Genomic DNA, 19,578 nt, shown 5'->3' with positions numbered 1-19,578 from the left:
CAGACAATGAGATAAATATGGGACATGCCAATAGGTGTCCTGTTGTTTAATTAATTTGTTTTCGAGCAAACATGTTGGGGATACACCAATTAAATCCATTTTTCTTTTTTGTTAATGCATTTGATGGAGGTTAGATTTTGAATGGTTATTACTTTTTACTTAGATTTAAATAATTAATTGTCCATCTATAAAAGAAGACATAAATGATAAGAGATAACATAAGAGTGAGATTTATTTTTAAATATCAAATTGGCATTAATTTTTGTTAATTTTAATTATTTGTGGATGATATTAATTTTATAGCAATTAAAAATATATATAATATTTTTTTATTGTCGTGTTCCTCTTGTGTTTGAGTCATTTTTTTGACAAGTTAAAATACACTAATCTCCCTTGAGATTAGGAAAAAAAAATATAAAAAAAATACAATAAATCCTATAAATTTGGCATAATTTCTAATAACTTGGTATTTGGCCCAAATGACTGTCTAATTCATAAGACCAATCCCACCGTCCATCTGTGGTGGTCCCAATTAAAGTCAAGGTAAAGCTTCGTATAGATTGACTCCTCCAATAAATTGACTCCTCCAATAAATTGTTTGTACCTAAGAGGTTTTGAACCTAAAACTTTGGATGGAGCATACCCCCAAACCCCAAGCCCCAAGATTGACCACTAGGCCAATCATTTAAGGTTACAAATTTGACATAATTACATTGAATTCCCTTAAGATTGTAATTCATATAACGCTTGGCCCTCTTTTCATCAGATTAGTTGTATGAATGAAAAAAAAAATGATATTATCATCTTTTTCATATTGAAATATATATTTTACCTATCATTATGTTTTTATACCATCTGCATTAGTTTTGATCTCTTTAACATTACTAAAAGGGAGGTCTATATAATTATGTCAAAATTGTAAGACTTGTTCTATTTTCTCTAAAACTCAAGGGAGATTAGTGTAATTTATTCTTTTTGAAATCACTATATCGAGTCTCCATGTCTGTATATATGTCCGTACTTCTTAGGACGGAGACCATATGTGAATTCTATTTTTCTAGTCATTGCAAAGAAGCTGTCAAGGAGAGTATTCGAATATAGATCCCAACAATACACGGTGTTTGCAGGATCATCAGGCTTACTCTCAGGTCAATATATTATATTCTATTCTACAAACCTTTCCATTACCTTATTGTGTGCCTTTTCTTGGATACTAAGTTGATAAAACTTCTTTGTTTGTTTTTGTAGTGTATTGATGGAGTTCTAAAATCTCAAATTTTGGAACCATCATGTGGTTTTGCTTCTCCAAAACCACAGGAATTGTTTAGTGAAAGAAGATATGTCGATGAGAAAAACATAGAGCTTGTTGTTCGTCAATCATCGCCTTGTGATTCTAGTCGTGTAAGCCCTCCTAACTTTTCCAATAATTTGCTCCCAATTTAGACTTAGCATGGTGTATTGTTTAAAAAAACGAAAAATTAGGGGTAATATGCTATGGCGTTAAGAAAAACAAATGGATTAAATTTTGATTTTTAATAAGGTTTCATAAGCTATGGTCTATTCTGGATTCAAAATTTTATATCAATACCGACTGAATTGACTGAAATATTATATTTTGTGTGTTATGACTTTTTAAATATTAGAAGATGAGTTATCAATTTTACACATTTTACAATAAAGGAGAATGACTTAATTAGTGAGGGATTCCCATGTAATTAATCCGGCCAAATTGAAGAACTGCAAAAATGGCTTTTGTCCAGGGCATGGTCTAGTGCGCTAAAGTTCAGTCTATCAAAATCTTTTTGAAGCTTAAAATATTAATGTTGGATCTGCCAATTGTAAGAGTAACTCCAATGGGGAGTTGAGTTACCATACCTATATTATAGCAGTCGGGTGCTTTAATGAAGCTATCATTGAAGTAGCTAAATTTTAGCATTGCTATCCTTGACAAGTATTCCATAAAGTAGGTGAAGAGCAGAAGGGCAAACCTCAACGGAAACCTTTCACCATGCCACATGTTTGGAGCAAGGTTGCCAAACTTTTACATTTTTGTATTATGGCATAGCTAAAATTTGACAATGACATTCAACATTGTTGATGCTCTAATATAGCATTTGAAATTGCACTGATTTTATCCCAATGTATGGTTTGATAAGGAGATTATCTTATGACTATTTGATTGACATCCTTGATTGTAGATCAATGCGTACAAACTGTCCTATATTTGGAATAATAATGATAGAGTTCGAGAAGCACTCCATATCCGAAAGGTACATTTGAAATTATTTCTTTAAAATAAATTTTTTAAATATAGCTATATTGAAAGAAGAATTCTTATTAGTTACAATGTAACAGTATTGAGTGGATCGAGCGAAACATAATAGAAATTCAGAGATGTGGTAACTCAAAAACAAGCCATAGTTGAAGGGAGTTTATTATAATTTTTCCCTTTTTAAAATATCATTAGCTGCAAAAATAAAACATAAAGTGTTTTGTAGTAGCCTACTTGTCATATCATTGTGAACCAATGATATCGGTCATAACTGATACATATTTTGAATTGGCCAATACACATGCATTTTTTATTGGGTAAATCACATTTTAGCCCCCTCAAATATTGTCCAATATCGTTTTATTCTTTAAATTAAAAATTGTAACAGTTTAACTCCCTCATCTATTAATTTTTGTCAATTTGGACATTTTTGACAAAAATGCCTGTTTAGCTATTGGATAATTTGCAGTTTACCTTCTTAAACTGTCACCCAGTATCACTTCATTTTACCCCTCAACTAAAAAATGCTACATTTTTCCACCTTGAATTATAAATTTGTATCATGTAAATATTCTTTTAAGGACATGTTTCTTAAATAGATGATAATATTTTTATGTACCTCTAATTTAGATGTATTTAAAAAATAAAATATTTATGAATAAATCTAACAAAATGTTCACTAAAGATAAAAGAAATACAAAAGTATACCCGTTTTAATTTTTTTTTTTTTTATAATCTTTTTATCTTTTAGTTTTTCATCTTTTGTGAACTTTTTTTTTAAAGATTTTTCTTCACAAATATTTTACTTTTTAGGTGTATTTAAATTAAACGCATATAAAAATTTAAGAAATTTTTTTTTTTATTAAAATACGAAAAAGTTTTACTGAAAACAAAATAACTCAAAAACTGTTGTTGAGTTGAAAAACCAAACAAAGTGTAGTATTTTTTTTGGTTGAGGGAGGTAAAGTGATAGTTTGTGATAGTTTAAGAGAGTAAAGTGTAATTTATCTCAATAGATGAAAGTGGACTTTCGTCATTAAGATCCAAATTGAAAAAAAAATTTAATAAATGAGCAGGATTAACTGTTACAATTTTTAGCTAAGGGGTTAAAATGATATAGGCAAAGTGTAATTTGCATTTTTTTTTTTTGTTCACCGATTTGTTGAGATGTACTGATAACAGGGAAGAGGAAGGAAACATACATACGTCTATATTTAAAACTAGGGTAAAATTATACAAATGATCTCTGTAGTTTATACGATATGTTAATTTAGTCCATGTTGTTTTAATTTGCTCAATTTTGCCCCTTAACTTAATATGTTGTATCATTTTAGTCCAATAAATAACAGTTGTTAAGTTTGATGGACGGAAAGTCTACACAATGTGTCAATTTGGTCCCTACTGTTTTAATTTGCTCGATTTTGACAGGGACCAGATTGACACATTGTGTAAACTACATGGACCAAATTGATACATAGTTTGACTTTCCAACCACCAAACTTAACAACTGTTATTTATTGGACTAAATTGATACAATCCGTTAAATTAATGAGCAAAATCAAACAAATTGAAATAATAGAGACCAAATTGACACATTGTGTGAATTACAGGAACTATTTGTATAATTTATCCTTAAAACTATTTATAAGAAAAATAATAAGAAAATGAATTGTACTTCTTAAAATAGGGAAGCATAAAAGGATGGATGAGATGCAACAAATTATCCTACACTCGCACAATTTGGGACAGTTTCCAATATCATGTAAATCTCAGCACTAAAGGCTACAGGTCCCTTATATACAGGTGAGATCACTATGTTTCTTGCATTAAACCAAGCTTTTAAGTCCAAAAAATATGAGTGCTTCCATTTACACACTATTTTGCCTCATTATACTCATTTAAAAAGAGTGTTGCTAATAGCATTCACCAATCTTTGTTGGACCCTTATCTTCTTTGAACCCTTACCTCAAAATTTAAAAATTTTCTCTTTCACTTTGAACATTGACCTTAGGCCTCGTTTAGAAACCCTCATTTTTAGTCAAAAAGTCAAAAATTTACTAAATTAACCAAAAAACCAACAACCCATACAAAAAAGTCAAATGTTCTCTTTTCTCTACTTTTTACACATCTTTTCGTAAAAAGTCAAAAATTCATCTAAAACATACTAATTCTTTTTAGCTCATATTTTAGCCAAATAGCCACAAAATTACTAAATTAGCCTGTTCCCAAACGAGGCCTTAATCCTAATTCTAGCATCATCTCTTTTTTTTTTGATCAGCAAAGAAAAATTTCATTAACAGCATGAAATTAAAGATACAGGAAGATGACATGTATCGAGAGAGATTCGGAAAGTACAAATTACCCCTACTACTGCTACTTGCATCCATACAACCAACCCTTTAGCCTCACGAATTTTTTTTTTTTTAAACAAAAAAGTTAAGAAGAACTTAATTAGAAAATAAAATACATGAATCCCCACAAATTCAACCCACACAACCCAAAACCAAAAATCAGCACCAGAACACCCAAGCTGCTCCCGCATTCCTTTTTTTCACAAATTAAAATTTTCTTTTTCAACACCCAAGCTGCTGCACACCTCTTTTCAACAAACCACACTCTAGCATCATCTTTAACATTTGAAATCCTAATCCTAGCACCTACTTTCACTTTTAGCAGTTCTTCTCCCACATTTTTGCCACTTCTCAACCCGCCCTCACCATCCCTACTAGTCCTACTTTGAACACCAACCTTAAATCTCAATTCTACTATCATTCTTATAATTTGAAACCCAAATCCTTAGCCTCTACCGTCAATTTCTACAGTCCATTCTCTATATGCCCGCCACCTATTAACCCATCTCCATCCAACCCAGCAGTTCTCAACACCATTCTTGCATTCTTGTCCCCCTTCCCATTATCATCTCCATCCACACTTTCTTTCTACTCCTCCCATTCAACACTCTCTTGTTCATATTCATCATCTCTCAGCACCACCCAATCTCCTTTTCTTTCCCTCTCATTTCTATAAGTCTCTCTCTCTCTCTCTCTCTGTGTGATGCATGCACGATTCCTCTTTCTCTATCAAAGGGGGTTGTGGAGAAGTGAAAAAGGGGATAAGGATCTGTGGGGATATATTTTCTGAGTACCAACACGTAGCCAAGGTGACACCGACGTGTCAGCCGGGGTGCCACGTGTCCTGGTCGTGACGCCGAGGTGATCTCGGCTAGGCCGAGGTTATCTCCGAAGATATCAGAATCTGAGATAAGTGGATAAGGGACAAGAGTCCTACAATGATGGAAGACTTTAGCCCAGATAAGGATAAAGCTCTTAGAAAGTTGATCTTTATCTCTTGAAGAGTCCAAAGTAAGTACTGAACAGGAATCCATAGAAGTCAGGCTTCTATTAGGATAAGGATTGAGGTAACTATAAAAGAGAGGCACCTCTGTGGGTCTAAGGTACGCAATCTATATTCTGTCTAGTGAGTTAAGTACTATTGATTATCTTTGAGGGATATACTGACTTGATCGTCGAAGTGCCCCTGGGTGGACGAACCACCACCGGAATCTTCTCTTTCTATTACAGGTTAGCCAGGTGTCATCTATTCTGCCAAGTGTTCTCCAACTGAATACTGAGTCGGACAGTGTGATCAGAAAATCACTCACACAATTTGGCGCCGTCTGTGGGAAAGAAAGTAGAATAGATGGCCAGTAACGGACAGAAGGAAAAGATTGGAGACGACACTCCTGTTGGGAGTGGGAGACCTATTGACCTTGATATCACAGGAGACGAATACAATGCAGAAACTCGTGACCAGAATCACGGAGCGAAAAACGTCGGCCAGACTGATGACGTACCAAAGAAACCTGATCAAAGTAGGTACTACAACGAGGACGACCTCCAGGTTTGGAAGGATAGGTGCCTACGGAGGGATGAAGAGGTAAAAGAGATGGAGAACAAATTGGCAGACCTGCAGTCGGTCATCAATTTCATGATGCAAAATAACGTCATGCAGCCACCGTACCCGTTGCAGGACATGCCGACCCCAGCGGCCAATGCCCAGAAGAAAGGGTACAAAATAATCCCCGTAGCCCCTCAGCACAACGGGAGCGAAAGATACTCTCACCGACCTTCTAGGAAAGGCGGACGAAGAGAGTCAAGAAGAGAAGAATCACGAATGACGCACCGTACAAAGGAAGCAGACCCAAGAGGACATCGGCATGTTCAAGGGCAGGCACTGTGCTTCGACACAACTCATGGAGAAGGGTCGAAAAGGACTCCCCACACGGCCGAGAGTAGTATACCGAAAAGACTAAAGTCAAAAGATAGCCGAGCTCCTGGGCGGAGCAAAGAAGATTTAAGAGATTACCTCAAGAGGAAGCAATAGAATGCCGATGCAGAGGTAACCTCCCCAGATAAGCCGAGGACACCATTCTTGGTGGAATTAGAAAATTTGAGGCGCCGAAGAGTTTCAGTATGCCGAGGTTTCAAATATACGACGGTAAGTCAGACCCCAACTTCCACGTTGGACTATATTTGAATTCAATGGCATTATACAGTGGGAACGAGCCGTTGCTCTGCAAAGTGTTTCCCTCATCCTTTGGGGAGATTGCATCAGATTGGTTCCACAAACTACCAAAAGGAAGCATGAAGACTTGGGAAAGCCTGGTCGAGATGTTTGTGGCCAGGTTTGTGACAAACAAGCTGCAGCCATTAAGGGTGGACGCATTGATGAAGAACAGCAAGGATGAAGGCCTTAGGGCCTACGTAAAAAGATATCATGAGGCGTTCAATCGAATACCTGAATGTAATCAAGAGGTGGCAGTCGTATCTTTCAAGAACGACTTGAAAGACAACTATCCACTACGAAAGTCTTTGACAAAAACACTGCCAAAAAGTCTGGAGGAGCTCATGGCGAGAATCGAGAAGTACGCCAGAGCCGAAGAAGACACGTTGGGAACCAGGGAAGTAAGACAAGAGAAAGGAAACGGCTTGCCGAAGCGAGGCCGAGGTAACAATAGAACGAGCAGGCAAGAGGCAGAATTGAGGGCCACACAAGCAGTAACAACTGTGTTCTGAATCCTAATTCCCAAAGTCCTGGATCAAATTCGGAACCAGCCTTATTTCAGAACGCCAGAGAGGACTCCAGGGGAGTTTATGGGAAGAAACATTGGCAGGCATTGTGCCTACCACAATGAAGATGGGCATACGACTCAGGGTTATAGAGCCCTGAAAACATATTTGGAAGACCTGGTGAGACGAGGACATCTGAGAGACCTTATCGATGAGACCAGAACAAGGGAAGAATAGGCAAGATTGCCTCAGGCGGCCGCGGCTCCGCCTCCCCCAGCACCACAACCTCAGGCAGGAGGACCTCGGGTAGTCAATGTGATCCATTCGAAGGTCAACAAGAACGAAATTAGTGGGGAAACCCAGAAAGTGAAACACCTACAACATGTCTACCAAGTCGGAGAGAAAAGACATCGGGTAGAAGAGTGCCAGGGACCAATGATAACCTTTACTGAAGCCGACCTAGAGATGGTCCAGCACTCGCACAATGATGCCTTGGTAGTATCCCTCCAGGTTGGGGAGTGCCAAGTGAAATGCATCTTGATTGACCAAGGCAGCTCTTGTGACATCATGTACGTCCGATGTTACAAAGAGCTCAGCCTTTACCCAGACGATATGGAACAATCTAGTGGTCCAATGGTTGGGTTCAATGGAACTCTGACATGGCCACTGTGAATAGTAAGCTTGGAGGTGCAGGCAGGCACCAGGAAGATCAAGACAGAATTCACCATCATCGACACACCTTCCCCTTACAACATCATCTTGGGAAGACCATGGTTGCATGTAATGGGGGCAGTTCCCTCAACGTTGCATCAACTATTGCGATTCCCAACAGAGCATGGGATAGAGGAAGTCAGAGGCGATCAGCTGCAGGCGAAAAATTACTCCATGGCAGCAATGAAATCAACCTGCAACATACGAGAGCCAGAAAAGGCAGAAATTGAAGATGAGGACGTGGAAGTCCTAGAAGACGTCGGCAAGGAGCCAGCCGAGAAGAGCGAAGAGGCACTGAAGAAAATCCTCGTCCAGGATGGGGATGAAGAATGCTTATTTCTTCTTGGCTTGGGCTTAGCCGAAGAAAAGGAAAAAGAATTGGAAGCTTTTCTGAGAGCCAATGTTGAGGTGTTTGCTTGGACACCTTACGAAATGCCTGGCATTGACCCTGAGGTCACTTGCCACAAACTGAATATCGATAGGTCGGCAAAACCTGTAATTCAACGAGCTAGAAGACCGACGTTGACGCACGTCGAAGCAGTAGAAGAAGAAGTAGACAGACTTCTAGAGGCCAGGACCATTCGAGAAGTTCACTACCTAACATGGCTATCCAACACAGTAGTAGTGAAGAAGAAGAACGGTAAATGGAGGGTCTGCGTAGACTTTACCAGCCTCAACAAAGCCTGTCCCAAAGACAGCTTTCCCCTGCCCAAGATTGACCAGCTAGTAGATGCCACTTCAGGGCATGGAAGAATGAGTTTTCTAGACGCCTACAGGGGGTACCACCAGATCGCCATGTACCCCCCAGACGAAGAAAAAACCGCATTCATCACCCCAAAAGGCTTGTACTGTTACAGAGTAATGCCTTTCGGGTTGAAAAACGCAAGAGCAACTTACCAAATGCTGGTAACAAAAATGTTCAAACACTTGATCGGCCGAACAGTAGAAGTCTACATCGACGACATGGTCGTCAAAACCAAGGAGCCTGAGGGTCATCTCGCCGATCTAAAAGTAGTCTTTGAAATCCTTAAAACATATCGGCTTTAACTCAATGCATCAAAGTGTGTATTTGGAGTTGGATCTGGTAAATTTTTAGGATACCTTGTGACCAGGAAGGGCATCAAGGCCAGCCCAGATCAGATCAAGGCCATTCTAGAGTTGAAGAGCCCGACGTCGGCAAAACAGGTGCAGATACTAACTGGAAGGGCTGCAGCCCTGAATAGATTCATCAGCAGAAGCTCAGACAAGTGCAGACCTTTCTTCAACTTGGTGAAGAAAGCCACAGATTTCCTGTGGACAGAAGAATGTGAAGCCGCTTTGGCCGACCTGAAGAAGTACTTGACCACAGCTCCAGTTCTTTCAAATCCAGAACCTGGGGAGGAGCTGTTTCTGTACTTAACCGTTTCAGAACATGTGATAAGTGCAGTACTAATCCGAGAAGAGAAAGGGGAGCAAAGGGCTGTTTACTATGTAAGCAAAACCCTAGCCGATGTAAAAACAAGGTATCTACCCTTAGAAAAATTGGCACTAGCTTTAGTAATGGCTTCAAAGAAATTGAACCATTACTTCCAGGCCCACAAAATTGTGGTGTTAACAAAGCACCCCTGACAGGAAGAATAGCCAGGTGGGCAGTCACCCTAGGCCAGTATGACCTAAAATACAGGCCAAGAACAGCAATCAAAGGCCAGGTTCTGGCCGACTTCGTGGCCGAGTTCACACCAGAATCCATCGAACATTAGGCTCTGTTGAGCCAGGATGAGTGATATCTAACTAAACAAGGAGAAGCACAGCCAAAGGCAAAGGAACAAAGGAGAGAAGAAAAACTCAGACCCTGCAGCATTTACATCGGCGACTCTTTTCGACTGTTCATTGATGGGAGTTCAAACCGACAAGGAGCGGGGGCAGGAGTAGTATTAATATCCCTAGATGGGCAAGTACTAGAACAGTCAATTCGTTTGGGGTTCAAGGCCTCAAACAATGAAGCAGAGTATGAAGCACTCATTGCAGGACTGAAGTTGGCAGTAACCGTGCAAGCAGATGAGGTAATAGTTTTTTGTGATTCACAACTAATAGTTAACCAGACAACAGGCGAGTTTGCAGCCCGAGATGAACGAATGTCGGCCTATGCAAAGGAAGTCATCAGACTGTCAGCCTTGTTTCAGAACTGCCGATTACTTCAGGTAAGCCGAGATGATAACAGCCACACCGATGCGTTGGCCAACTTAGCTAGTGCAGTACAACCTGGAAAAGCAAGGACAATAATGATTGACTACCTGTCGGGCCCGAGCATTGAACCAGTAACCGTAGAACATGAAGTAATATGCGTAGACATGGGACCAAGCTGGATGGAAGCAATTGTTGCATTCCTAAAAGAAGGAAAGCTGCCAGACAACCGCAAGGAGGCACACAAGATTAGACTGAAGTCCGCAAGATTCAGTCTAACGGCAGAGGGATACCTCTACAGAAGATCCTTCACTGGATCTCTTTTAAGGTGCGTACACCCTTTGCAGGTTGAAGATTTTTTATATGAAATCCATGAAGGAATTTGTGGAAACCACGCTGGGGGCAGATCATTAGCTCATAGGGCCATTACCTAGGGGTATTGGTGGCTTTACATGCAAAAAGATGCAGAAGCTTACGTGAAAAAGTGTGAACAATGCCAAAGGTTTGCACCTTTGATACACCAGCCAGCTGTTGACCTGAACCCTGTATCTAGTCCTTGGCCATTTGCCCAATGGGGCATGGATCTTGTTGGGTAATTACCCCAAGCAACTGGACAAAGAAAGTACTTGCTGGTAGCAACAGATTACTTCACAAAATGGATAGAAGCAGAACCTCTTGCCAAAATCCGAGATATGGATGTCAAGAACTTCATATGGAGAAATATCATTACCAGATTTGGGATTCCGAGAGCAATAATTGCCGACAATGGAACTCAATTTGACAGCAAGTTAATCAAGAACTTTTGTGCAAAATTCAAGATCAAGACTACTTTTTAACCCCAAGCTTCCCACAAAGCAATGGACAAGCATAAGTATCCAACAAAGTAATTTTGGATGGAATAAAGAAGAGGCTGCAGACAACAAAAGGCAAGTGGGTAGACGAATTGCCCAACGTACTCTGGGCATATCGGACTATGCTGAGAAGATCAACAGGAGAATCCCCCTTTGCCATGGCTTATGGCACAGAAGCAGTCATTCCACTGGAGATCGGCATCCCAGGAATCAGAACCTAGGGAGTAGAAAATAGGACTAATAATGTACCCTTAGCCCGAGATCTGGATCTTTTAGAAGAAAAAAGAGAAAAAGCTACAATCCAGCTTGCAACATACCAGCAGCAACTTGCAAAAGCTTATAACAAGAAGGTCAATCCAAGAGAGTTTCAAGTCGGCGACCTAGTCCTGAGGAAAGTCGTCGGTAATAAGAAGGATCCCAGAGAGGGCAAGTTTGGCCCAAACTGGGAAGGACCCTACAGAATCATCTCGGTACTGGGTAATGGGGCATATCGACTTGAAGATAATGAGGGCAAAGGGTTGCCAAGACCTTGGAGCACTTGTAATTTGAAAATTTTCTATCATTAGAATCTCTTTGTTCCTTTGCCATTTACCGAAGTAAATAAATAAAGATGCAGTTCTCTTTTCAAGATACTTGACATTGTCTCTAGAATACATCTATAATGAGAACCCAAGTAGAACTCATGTTCATGTTAGGGGGCAGAGAGAAGAAGAATATGTTTAACACTTGTTGAAATTTGTGGACAATTTACAAGTTAAGTTAAACCGAAATCATTGCTTAACACTTGTTGAAATTTGTGGACAATTTACAAGTTGAAGTTAAGCCGAAATCATTGCTTAACACTTATTGAAATTTGTGGACAATTTACAAGTTAAGTTAAACCGAAATCATTGTTTAACACTTGTTGAAATTTGTGGATAATTTACAAGTTAAGTTAAACCAAAATCATTGTTTAACACTTGTTAAAATTTGTGGACAATTTACAAGTTAAGTTAAACCGAAATCATTAACACTTGTTGAAATTTGTGGACAATTTACAAGTTGAGTTAAACTAGTATGATGTTCAACACTTGTTAAAAGTTTACAAGTTAAAAACCAAGAAGCTTGTCTCTCCGAGGTGTGTCATCCCGAAAAGATTGTACAAAGAAAGAAAAGTATGTGAACGACATACAGAATATTCTAAGTATAGAATCACGCCAGAGCAGTCAAGAAAAGACAAAAGTATAAGCAATCAGTAAAGGAAAGTTGTATTAGCATTCAACAAGAGGGAGGAACATCGGCCACATGGAGGGCTTATATTGTTTCAAAAAAAAAAAACAAAGAAAAACAAAGTACAAAAGAAAAGACACGAAAACTAAGGTTCTTCAGCATCGACAGTGAGCTGAGTTGGGACCTTAGATGATTGCTGAGAAGCAACCTCGGCCGCCTTCTCCGCCATTAGCTCAGCATCGATTTCTTGCAAAGTTTCTTCAAGACTCTTGTCGGTGAAGGGGATGTCGGCTGATACCTTCTCATGAGCAGCGTCTTTGGGAACCTCATCGCCTTCCTCATCTTGAGTCAAGTCTAGGACTTGCTCCTTCTAAAGAGGGGACTTGGCCCCATCAACATCCTTGGATTTTCTCACCAAGGCCTCATCCTCATCCTCATCACCATCCTCAGACTCAGATTCGTCGACGTCTTGACTTGGTGGTGGAGATGGAGGGAATGGAAGAGGAATGGCATCGGTTTTTCTCAAGGGAGAATCCTCAGGAACATTGAGCTTTTTTAGAATGGACATCCAACCAAGGGTGAAACCCTTGTTGCATGCCTCCTTCACCTATTTTTCATAAGCCTCAGTGACATCGGCCATGCCCTGGGCGTAGGCCTTTTCATCGGCGTCTTTAATTTCAGCCTCTTTGGTGGCCAAGGCTTCTTGAAGTTCTTTCTCGGCTTGGGCCATCTTTTCCTCGGCTTCTTTTCTCTGGGATTCAGAAACCTTCCTATTGGCCTCGGCAGATTCAGCCTTTTCTTCGGCATTAGTTTGGGCTTTGATGGCGGCCTCAGCTTGGTCTTTCAGCTTCTTCATTTTTGACTGTAAGCCTTTGTTGGTTTTTTGAAGAGAAAAGAACTCCCTCTTCATATCAACCAGCTTCTGCCGATTTTCGAAAGACTGAACAGAAAAAGAGTGGGCATGCTGGATGGCCTGAAGAAAACACAAGGTAAAAGTTATTGCAAAAATTTCTAAGTATAAAAAAGAAAGAAGAAAAGTGCCGAACGAAAGACATTTACTTGAACAGAGCGTTGAAGCATCAACACATAGTTTTTGTATTCGCTCAACTCGGCGTTTCGCTCCAGATCGCCTGGTAGCAGCAGAGCAGTACTAAGCGCAACGCCAACATTAATATCCTCGGCATTATCATTTGCCATGACAGGCTTATCCTCCAAAGTAATTTCGGGGGCCCAGGGGGCAGCAGGCTTCTTAGACCCCGAGGTCGTTGTAGAAGATGACCTCGGCTTTTTGGATTTTGGGGATTCTGATGGTTGGGCTTCCGAGCGCCTCTTCCCAGCAGAGGGTTGAGGTTTCTCACTCTCAGCCAACTTTGAGATAGGCAAGGTATCTTCAGACTCAACCTGAGTTACCTTAGCCTTTGGTTGAGCCTTCTTTACTATTTTCGGCTTCGGTGGAGGTTGGGTTTGTGCTGGTTGATCGTCAACAGACGACGGAATGCTGGCCAGAAGATCTTTTGCAATTGGTTTTGGGCGACCCATCTCGGCAGTAGAAACTATTCGGCGTCGGCGGCGGCGTTGTGATATTGGAATTAGGTATGGAGCTGAGGTTGATGGTTGATCAGCTGGATCAGAAGTTGACCCTTGATCTGTCCGAGATGTGGACGCAGTCTGTGGAGTTGTAGCAGATGGTGGAGAAAGGCTTTTTTTCTTCCTCCTAGGGACGTCGGGCAAAACAGACCTGTATGTTGGAATAAAGTTGAAGAGCAGAGGCGCCTTTCGTTTGTGAATTGGCAAGTTCAGTAGCTTCTTCAAATCTTTGTTGGGGAAGAAAGATTGGCGAAAGTTCTTTGGAGGCTGAGGAAGAACTGCAAAGACAGAACAACACAGACATTAGAACAAGAATATTGAAAACTTTGTACAGGAAAATAAGAAAACTTATAAAGGGAGGCCCTTACCAGCTCCTTCCCCAAGAACTGTTCGGCTTAAGGGATAAAGATGGAGGTCATCGTTTGGCTGAAATTCCCAATTGCCCGAGACGATGAAGTTGTCACGCCCCAAACCCGCCCCTAAAAGTTTGGGCATGACCTAATCGGAAACAGACATTAAATCTGATGTACGTACATATGGGGCCTGAACGGAAGCACCTGGTAACCAAAAATTCTATTCCATTGAGCTATTACTATTATACCAGGATCACAACAACATATCAAATAAATAATATACAGGAAACATACACACACATACATCGACTCAGCCCATAATTGGGTGTATGACAAAACATATTAACGAAAGATAATCAAAACATAAGCCCCAAAAAAACCTAACAACACTTTACAAAATGCACGGGCTTCAGTTAGTGCCAGGACACACCGAGGTTGACAAGAGGGAGACGAATCTTAAGGGTTAGGATTGGCCTCTCGGTTGATTACCTACAGAAACAGACAAAATACAGAATGAGTGAAACTCAGTGAATAATAGTACATAAATAATGTAAGGTTTAACTTGAATAATAAAGCATAAAACAGCAGAGGCATATGATTGATTTCATTCTGTAATTATTCCAAAACAGCCATGGATCCAATTTTCTTAACAGAGTGGTTTTAAGCCCAATATGTACAGAACAACCATAGGTCTTCAGATACAAAACGGCCATAGGCCCAGAAATAACATAACAGCCTTTCAGCCCAGAAATATATACAGAACAACCTTTCGGCCTAGAAATATACAGAACAGCCTTTCGGCCCAGAAATATACAGAACAACCTTTCGGCTCAGAAATATACAGAACAGCCTTTCGGCCCAATGGTTCACACATTCACACATTGGCCCTCGGCCTAATAGATTCCTAACTTCACAAATTGGCCCTCGGCCTCATAGGGTCACAATGTCACAAATATTCATAATTTCACAAATTGGCCCTTAAACAGAACGACATTAAGCCCAGAATGGCATATAGCCCTTTTCATGTATGTATGAACTCAAGAGGTGGCTCGTACGGATTCTAGAGGTGGCTCCCACCAAAGTGTAGCACTTAGCTTCGTACAACACTTTGCTTCATACTAACAGATCAGACAGAATGGCCATAGGCCTCATAACTTTCACAGAACGGCCATAGGCCTCATAACTTTCACATCGGCTTTAAGCCTAGTTTACATATGTATGGACTCAAGAGGTGGCTCGTACAGATTCTAGAGGTGGCTCCCACCAAAGTGTAACACTTAGCTCCGTACAGCACTTTGTTCCATACCAGAATATATCAGAACATATTAACTTCAGAATCATATAGAACATACACACATTCTTCCCTTTATTCACATGAATTAACATTGATAATATCAGTTTAACAGAACGTTGCTAATAATTATTCGCAAAAAGGTAAATATATTTTACAGAGTGAACGCTTCCAGAAATATGTGGATACCACAGTTCCATAATGCATATACATCCCATGTGCTTATCATGTTTCAATACTACTAATTAGTAGATGACATCATGCTAATATTCATTATCCATAGCAAACAAAACGTTTAGTGCAATGATGCACTTAGGTTTCCTCATGGTTCTTTGGAAGTCAACATACTTGTCTCGTAATTAGCAAAACCTTAACATTAACAATAATCTGAAGGTAAAAGTACCAGTACATCCATAGGTCAGAACAATTCATATCACAACATGAGTCACATAACAATGTCGTTGATACTCGATTCCTTTCTATTAATTGACTTCACCGTTTTAATACTTTGTATGAATTTTTGATACGGAATCATAGGTAATTCTTAGGAAGGTACATTACCAACAAACATTAGTCATAACCAAAATACAGAGGAGGTTCAGTCATACCAATGCACACCAAAATCTTTCAATGTTTCCACTGATTCCCAACATATGATTAACATAACTACTTGTGAAGAACAGAACGTTAAACAAAATAATTATTAATGGTAATCAAATGTGTGATTCCTGTACTATTACTCACAGTGGTAGGTCTCTGATAGCGGTGGAACGATGTCCTCATCTTGACCTACAAATATAATGCACATAGCAGATTATGAGAATAAAACCAATCTCTTTTTATTCCTTACTCAATAGCTATGGCGGTTCTAGACTCATTAGTCCTCCATAGGTTATCATAAAATAGGAGGAATCGATAGGAGAAAGGTTCAGGCGAAGAAACGGTACAAACTCAAAAAACAGAAAGTGCACAGTCATCACTAATTTGAGCATAACTATTTATGTACTTATAATTTGGGGGTGAGACCACCACCATTGGAAACTAGACTTCTGGGGCTTGATTTTAGGCTCAAGAATCACTCAAAACGGAGTCCGGATGCAAAAGATATGCCTATTCAAAGTTACTTAGCATAAGCTGAAACAGGGGTGGCCGCTCGTGCGCCCACTTTGGCCGCTCGTGCGCCCCAATTCCGCTCGAGCGGAAGAACCTGGCCGCTCGAGTGCCCAAAAACAGAATGAAAACTTCTTTTTTTTTCCTCTCCGCATGTGCGGCCATGGCCTCCGCACGTGTGGCCTGGGCCCTGTTTGACAGTCCGAAATTCATACAAAACCCATCTTTGCAAACACATAAAAAGGTTCAAATTAGATGAATTTAACACAAGAATAAGGCTCTAAATCACACAAAAATCAATCACCAATCTACTTTGGTCCTTACTTACTTTGAATTCATAATCACAACCAATTACAATCCAATTCTTTCCAAAGTTCCAATTATATTCTAAAACATAACACATTGTATATATATATATATATATATTCCATGGAGTTGGCATAAAAACCAAAGATTGAAGTATAATTTCATCCAACACTTAGATTACATTTCAAAACAACCAAAGGAGGAGTATACCCTCTTTAATCAAACATGAATCATACATAATACACAATTACAAACCCTAAGTTGTCAAAACAAGAAATAAACCCTTCCTTAAGCCCATGTGAAGGTTAAATAGGTTGGATTGAGCTTACCTTGAACTAAATTCCACAATTTTCCTCAATTTTGTCAAGCTTCTTGTTGAATTTATTCTCCCCCAATTCTTCTTCTCCACACCTACTATTTTCTCTCCTAGGAAATATCTCCACGTTTTTGTTCAAGCTCAAGAGGGCTTAAATTGATATAGTCATATATAAAAGCATATAGGACAAAATTCATTCGTTTAATCATTCCGAAATTGAAATTTCGTAAACATGCTTAATATTACTTAAAAATTATGCTGATCACAGATATATAATCAATTTCAGAAAATTAAATTCCTAAGGCTTCCAATTTCTGATTCTAACTTCTTAATTGTGACAGATATTTCCTTAGTGAACAGATATGAATCACTTTTCATAAGTTTTATTTAATTAAACCTCATTTCACATGCAATTGCACAGAAATCAAGTAAATGCACAGAATAAAGGACCGAAAAAATACCAAAAACAGATATGAGGGTCGGGTTATTACAGAAGTAATCGTCTCCAGCTCCCTTGTTGGAGTCTGGGAGGTCAGCTACGATTTTATATTCAGTGGATCTCGGCTTTAGGTAGTAGACGTAGTCTGTTTCTTTTCTAAGGCGACACATGGTATAACAGTACTGGAAATCGGCAAGTGTAATCATGGTATTCTTTTGTTTAACTAAGGCTATGGTGCCAGTGATAACTCAGTAAGAATTGATGGCGAGTTGCATTGAGTTCAACTTATAGAAGTGAAGGATTTAATGGAAAAAAGGGTCAAGTGGAAACCGAAGTCCACACTCAATAAAAGCAACTACAGGGAAGGGCATGGAGTGATCAGCAGGCATGATGGAGTCATTATCCCCAGCCAACCTCAGATTGACATCGGTTGGGATTTCAAACTCTTGCCTAAAAAATTCTAGCTTAGAAGGGGTGTCTACTCGATGTTTCCACATACCCATGATATCAGGATAACTAAAGGTATTGGATTTCAGAAAGAAAATGTATCAAGAAAAGGGTTATTGTGACCTCGGCAAAAACCTAGGTTTGAGCTGGTGCAGAAAAATTATAAGGGATGTTTCAATTTTGTCCTAAATTATGGGTTCTACAAACAAACCCCAAACCTAAAATTATGGAGATGAAGATCAAAGGCACAAATTTGGAAAAGACACAAAAAATAGAAAGCAAGAACAGAGTTTCAGAATCAAGAACAGAGATGGTCTGTCAAGAGCATAAAGAATACAAAAAGTATAGGGCCAAGATCAGTGACAACAATACAGGGAAGTGGTGAAACAGTGTGTGTGTTCAAAGATATGGGCAAGGACCAAATCATGGAATAAACGCACTCAGATTCACAAATTGAACATTCGAATAACGCAGTAACAACAACAAGTTCCAGAAAAACAATCAAGAACTGAAATAAGAAGGAACAGTTGCTTATCAGAAAAAATAAAGCCGGTGTAAGGATCGCCGAAGTCAGACGATGGTTACAGAAGTAACAAGACGACAAAAGCTTCACCAGGAGGAAGAATGAGGGCTGTTGCAGAGCTTGAGGTCTAGAACAATGGAAGAAATGAGAAAAGCTAGAGAGAGATGAAGTTTTTCAGAAACGAGAATAAAGTGAAAGGGAAAAATCGAAGAGATGTTTTTGTTAAAAATGAAAACGGCGGCAAAAAGTAATCAATATGTCTAGAAGAACGTATGCGTCAGACGGCGCACGTGAGAGAGAAACGGCTTACAGACGCGTCACAAGTACGAACCAGTAAGAAAGAAACGCGTGGCTAAAACAGTTGAATTATGGTGTATGACAGCTCATACGCGTAGAAGGGTTCTTGAAGTTCTTTTTCTTCAAACAAAGACATATCGGCCAAAATAATGATCTCGACTGAGATACTGAAAACCGACGTACTAGAAAAACGGAGTGATATAGGTTCCATCACCTCAGAATATCGAGGAAATAGAACCTAGGGGGCAGTTGTGGGGATATATTTTTTGAGTACCAACATGTGGCCAAGGTGACGCCGACGTGTCAGCCGGGGTGCCACGTGTCCTGGTCGTGACGCCGAGGTGATCTCGGCTAGGCCGAGGTTATCTCTGAAGATATCGGAATCCGAGATAAGTGGATAAGGGACAAGAGTCCTAGAATGATGGAAGACTTTAGCCCAGATAAGGATAAAGCTCTTAGAAAGTTGATCTTTATCTTTTGAAGAGTCCAAAGTAAGTACTGAACATGAATCCATAGAAGTCAGGCTTCTATTAGGATGAGGATTGAGGTAACTATAAAAGAGAGACACCCCCGTGGGTCTAAGGTACGCAATTTATATTCTGTCTAGTGAGTTAAGTATTATTGATTATCTTTG

General features: G+C 39.6%; 1 protein-coding gene across 2 annotated transcripts in view; it reads left to right on the top strand.

The window, feature by feature from the left end:
* The window catches only part of LOC114263366 (serine carboxypeptidase-like 17), a 44,675-nt gene that overhangs the window by 21,617 nt on the left and 3,480 nt on the right, over positions 1–19,578 (top strand). For both annotated transcript variants that reach the window (XM_082874027.1, XM_082874026.1), the window contains exons 8-11: positions 1,062–1,148; positions 1,249–1,401; positions 2,199–2,270; positions 3,960–4,075. In XM_082874027.1, coding sequence (XP_082730153.1) covers positions 1,062–1,148; positions 1,249–1,401; positions 2,199–2,270; positions 3,960–4,075 — 428 coding nt within the window. The remainder of the gene's footprint in view (positions 1–1,061; positions 1,149–1,248; positions 1,402–2,198; positions 2,271–3,959; positions 4,076–19,578) is intronic.

This window comes from Camellia sinensis, chromosome 6 (genome assembly GCF_055761805.1).
Source record: "Camellia sinensis isolate YWXY chromosome 6, ASM5576180v1, whole genome shotgun sequence".
NCBI lineage: Eukaryota > Viridiplantae > Streptophyta > Magnoliopsida > Ericales > Theaceae > Camellia > Camellia sinensis.
This window is presented reverse-complemented; position numbering and strand designations above follow the sequence as displayed.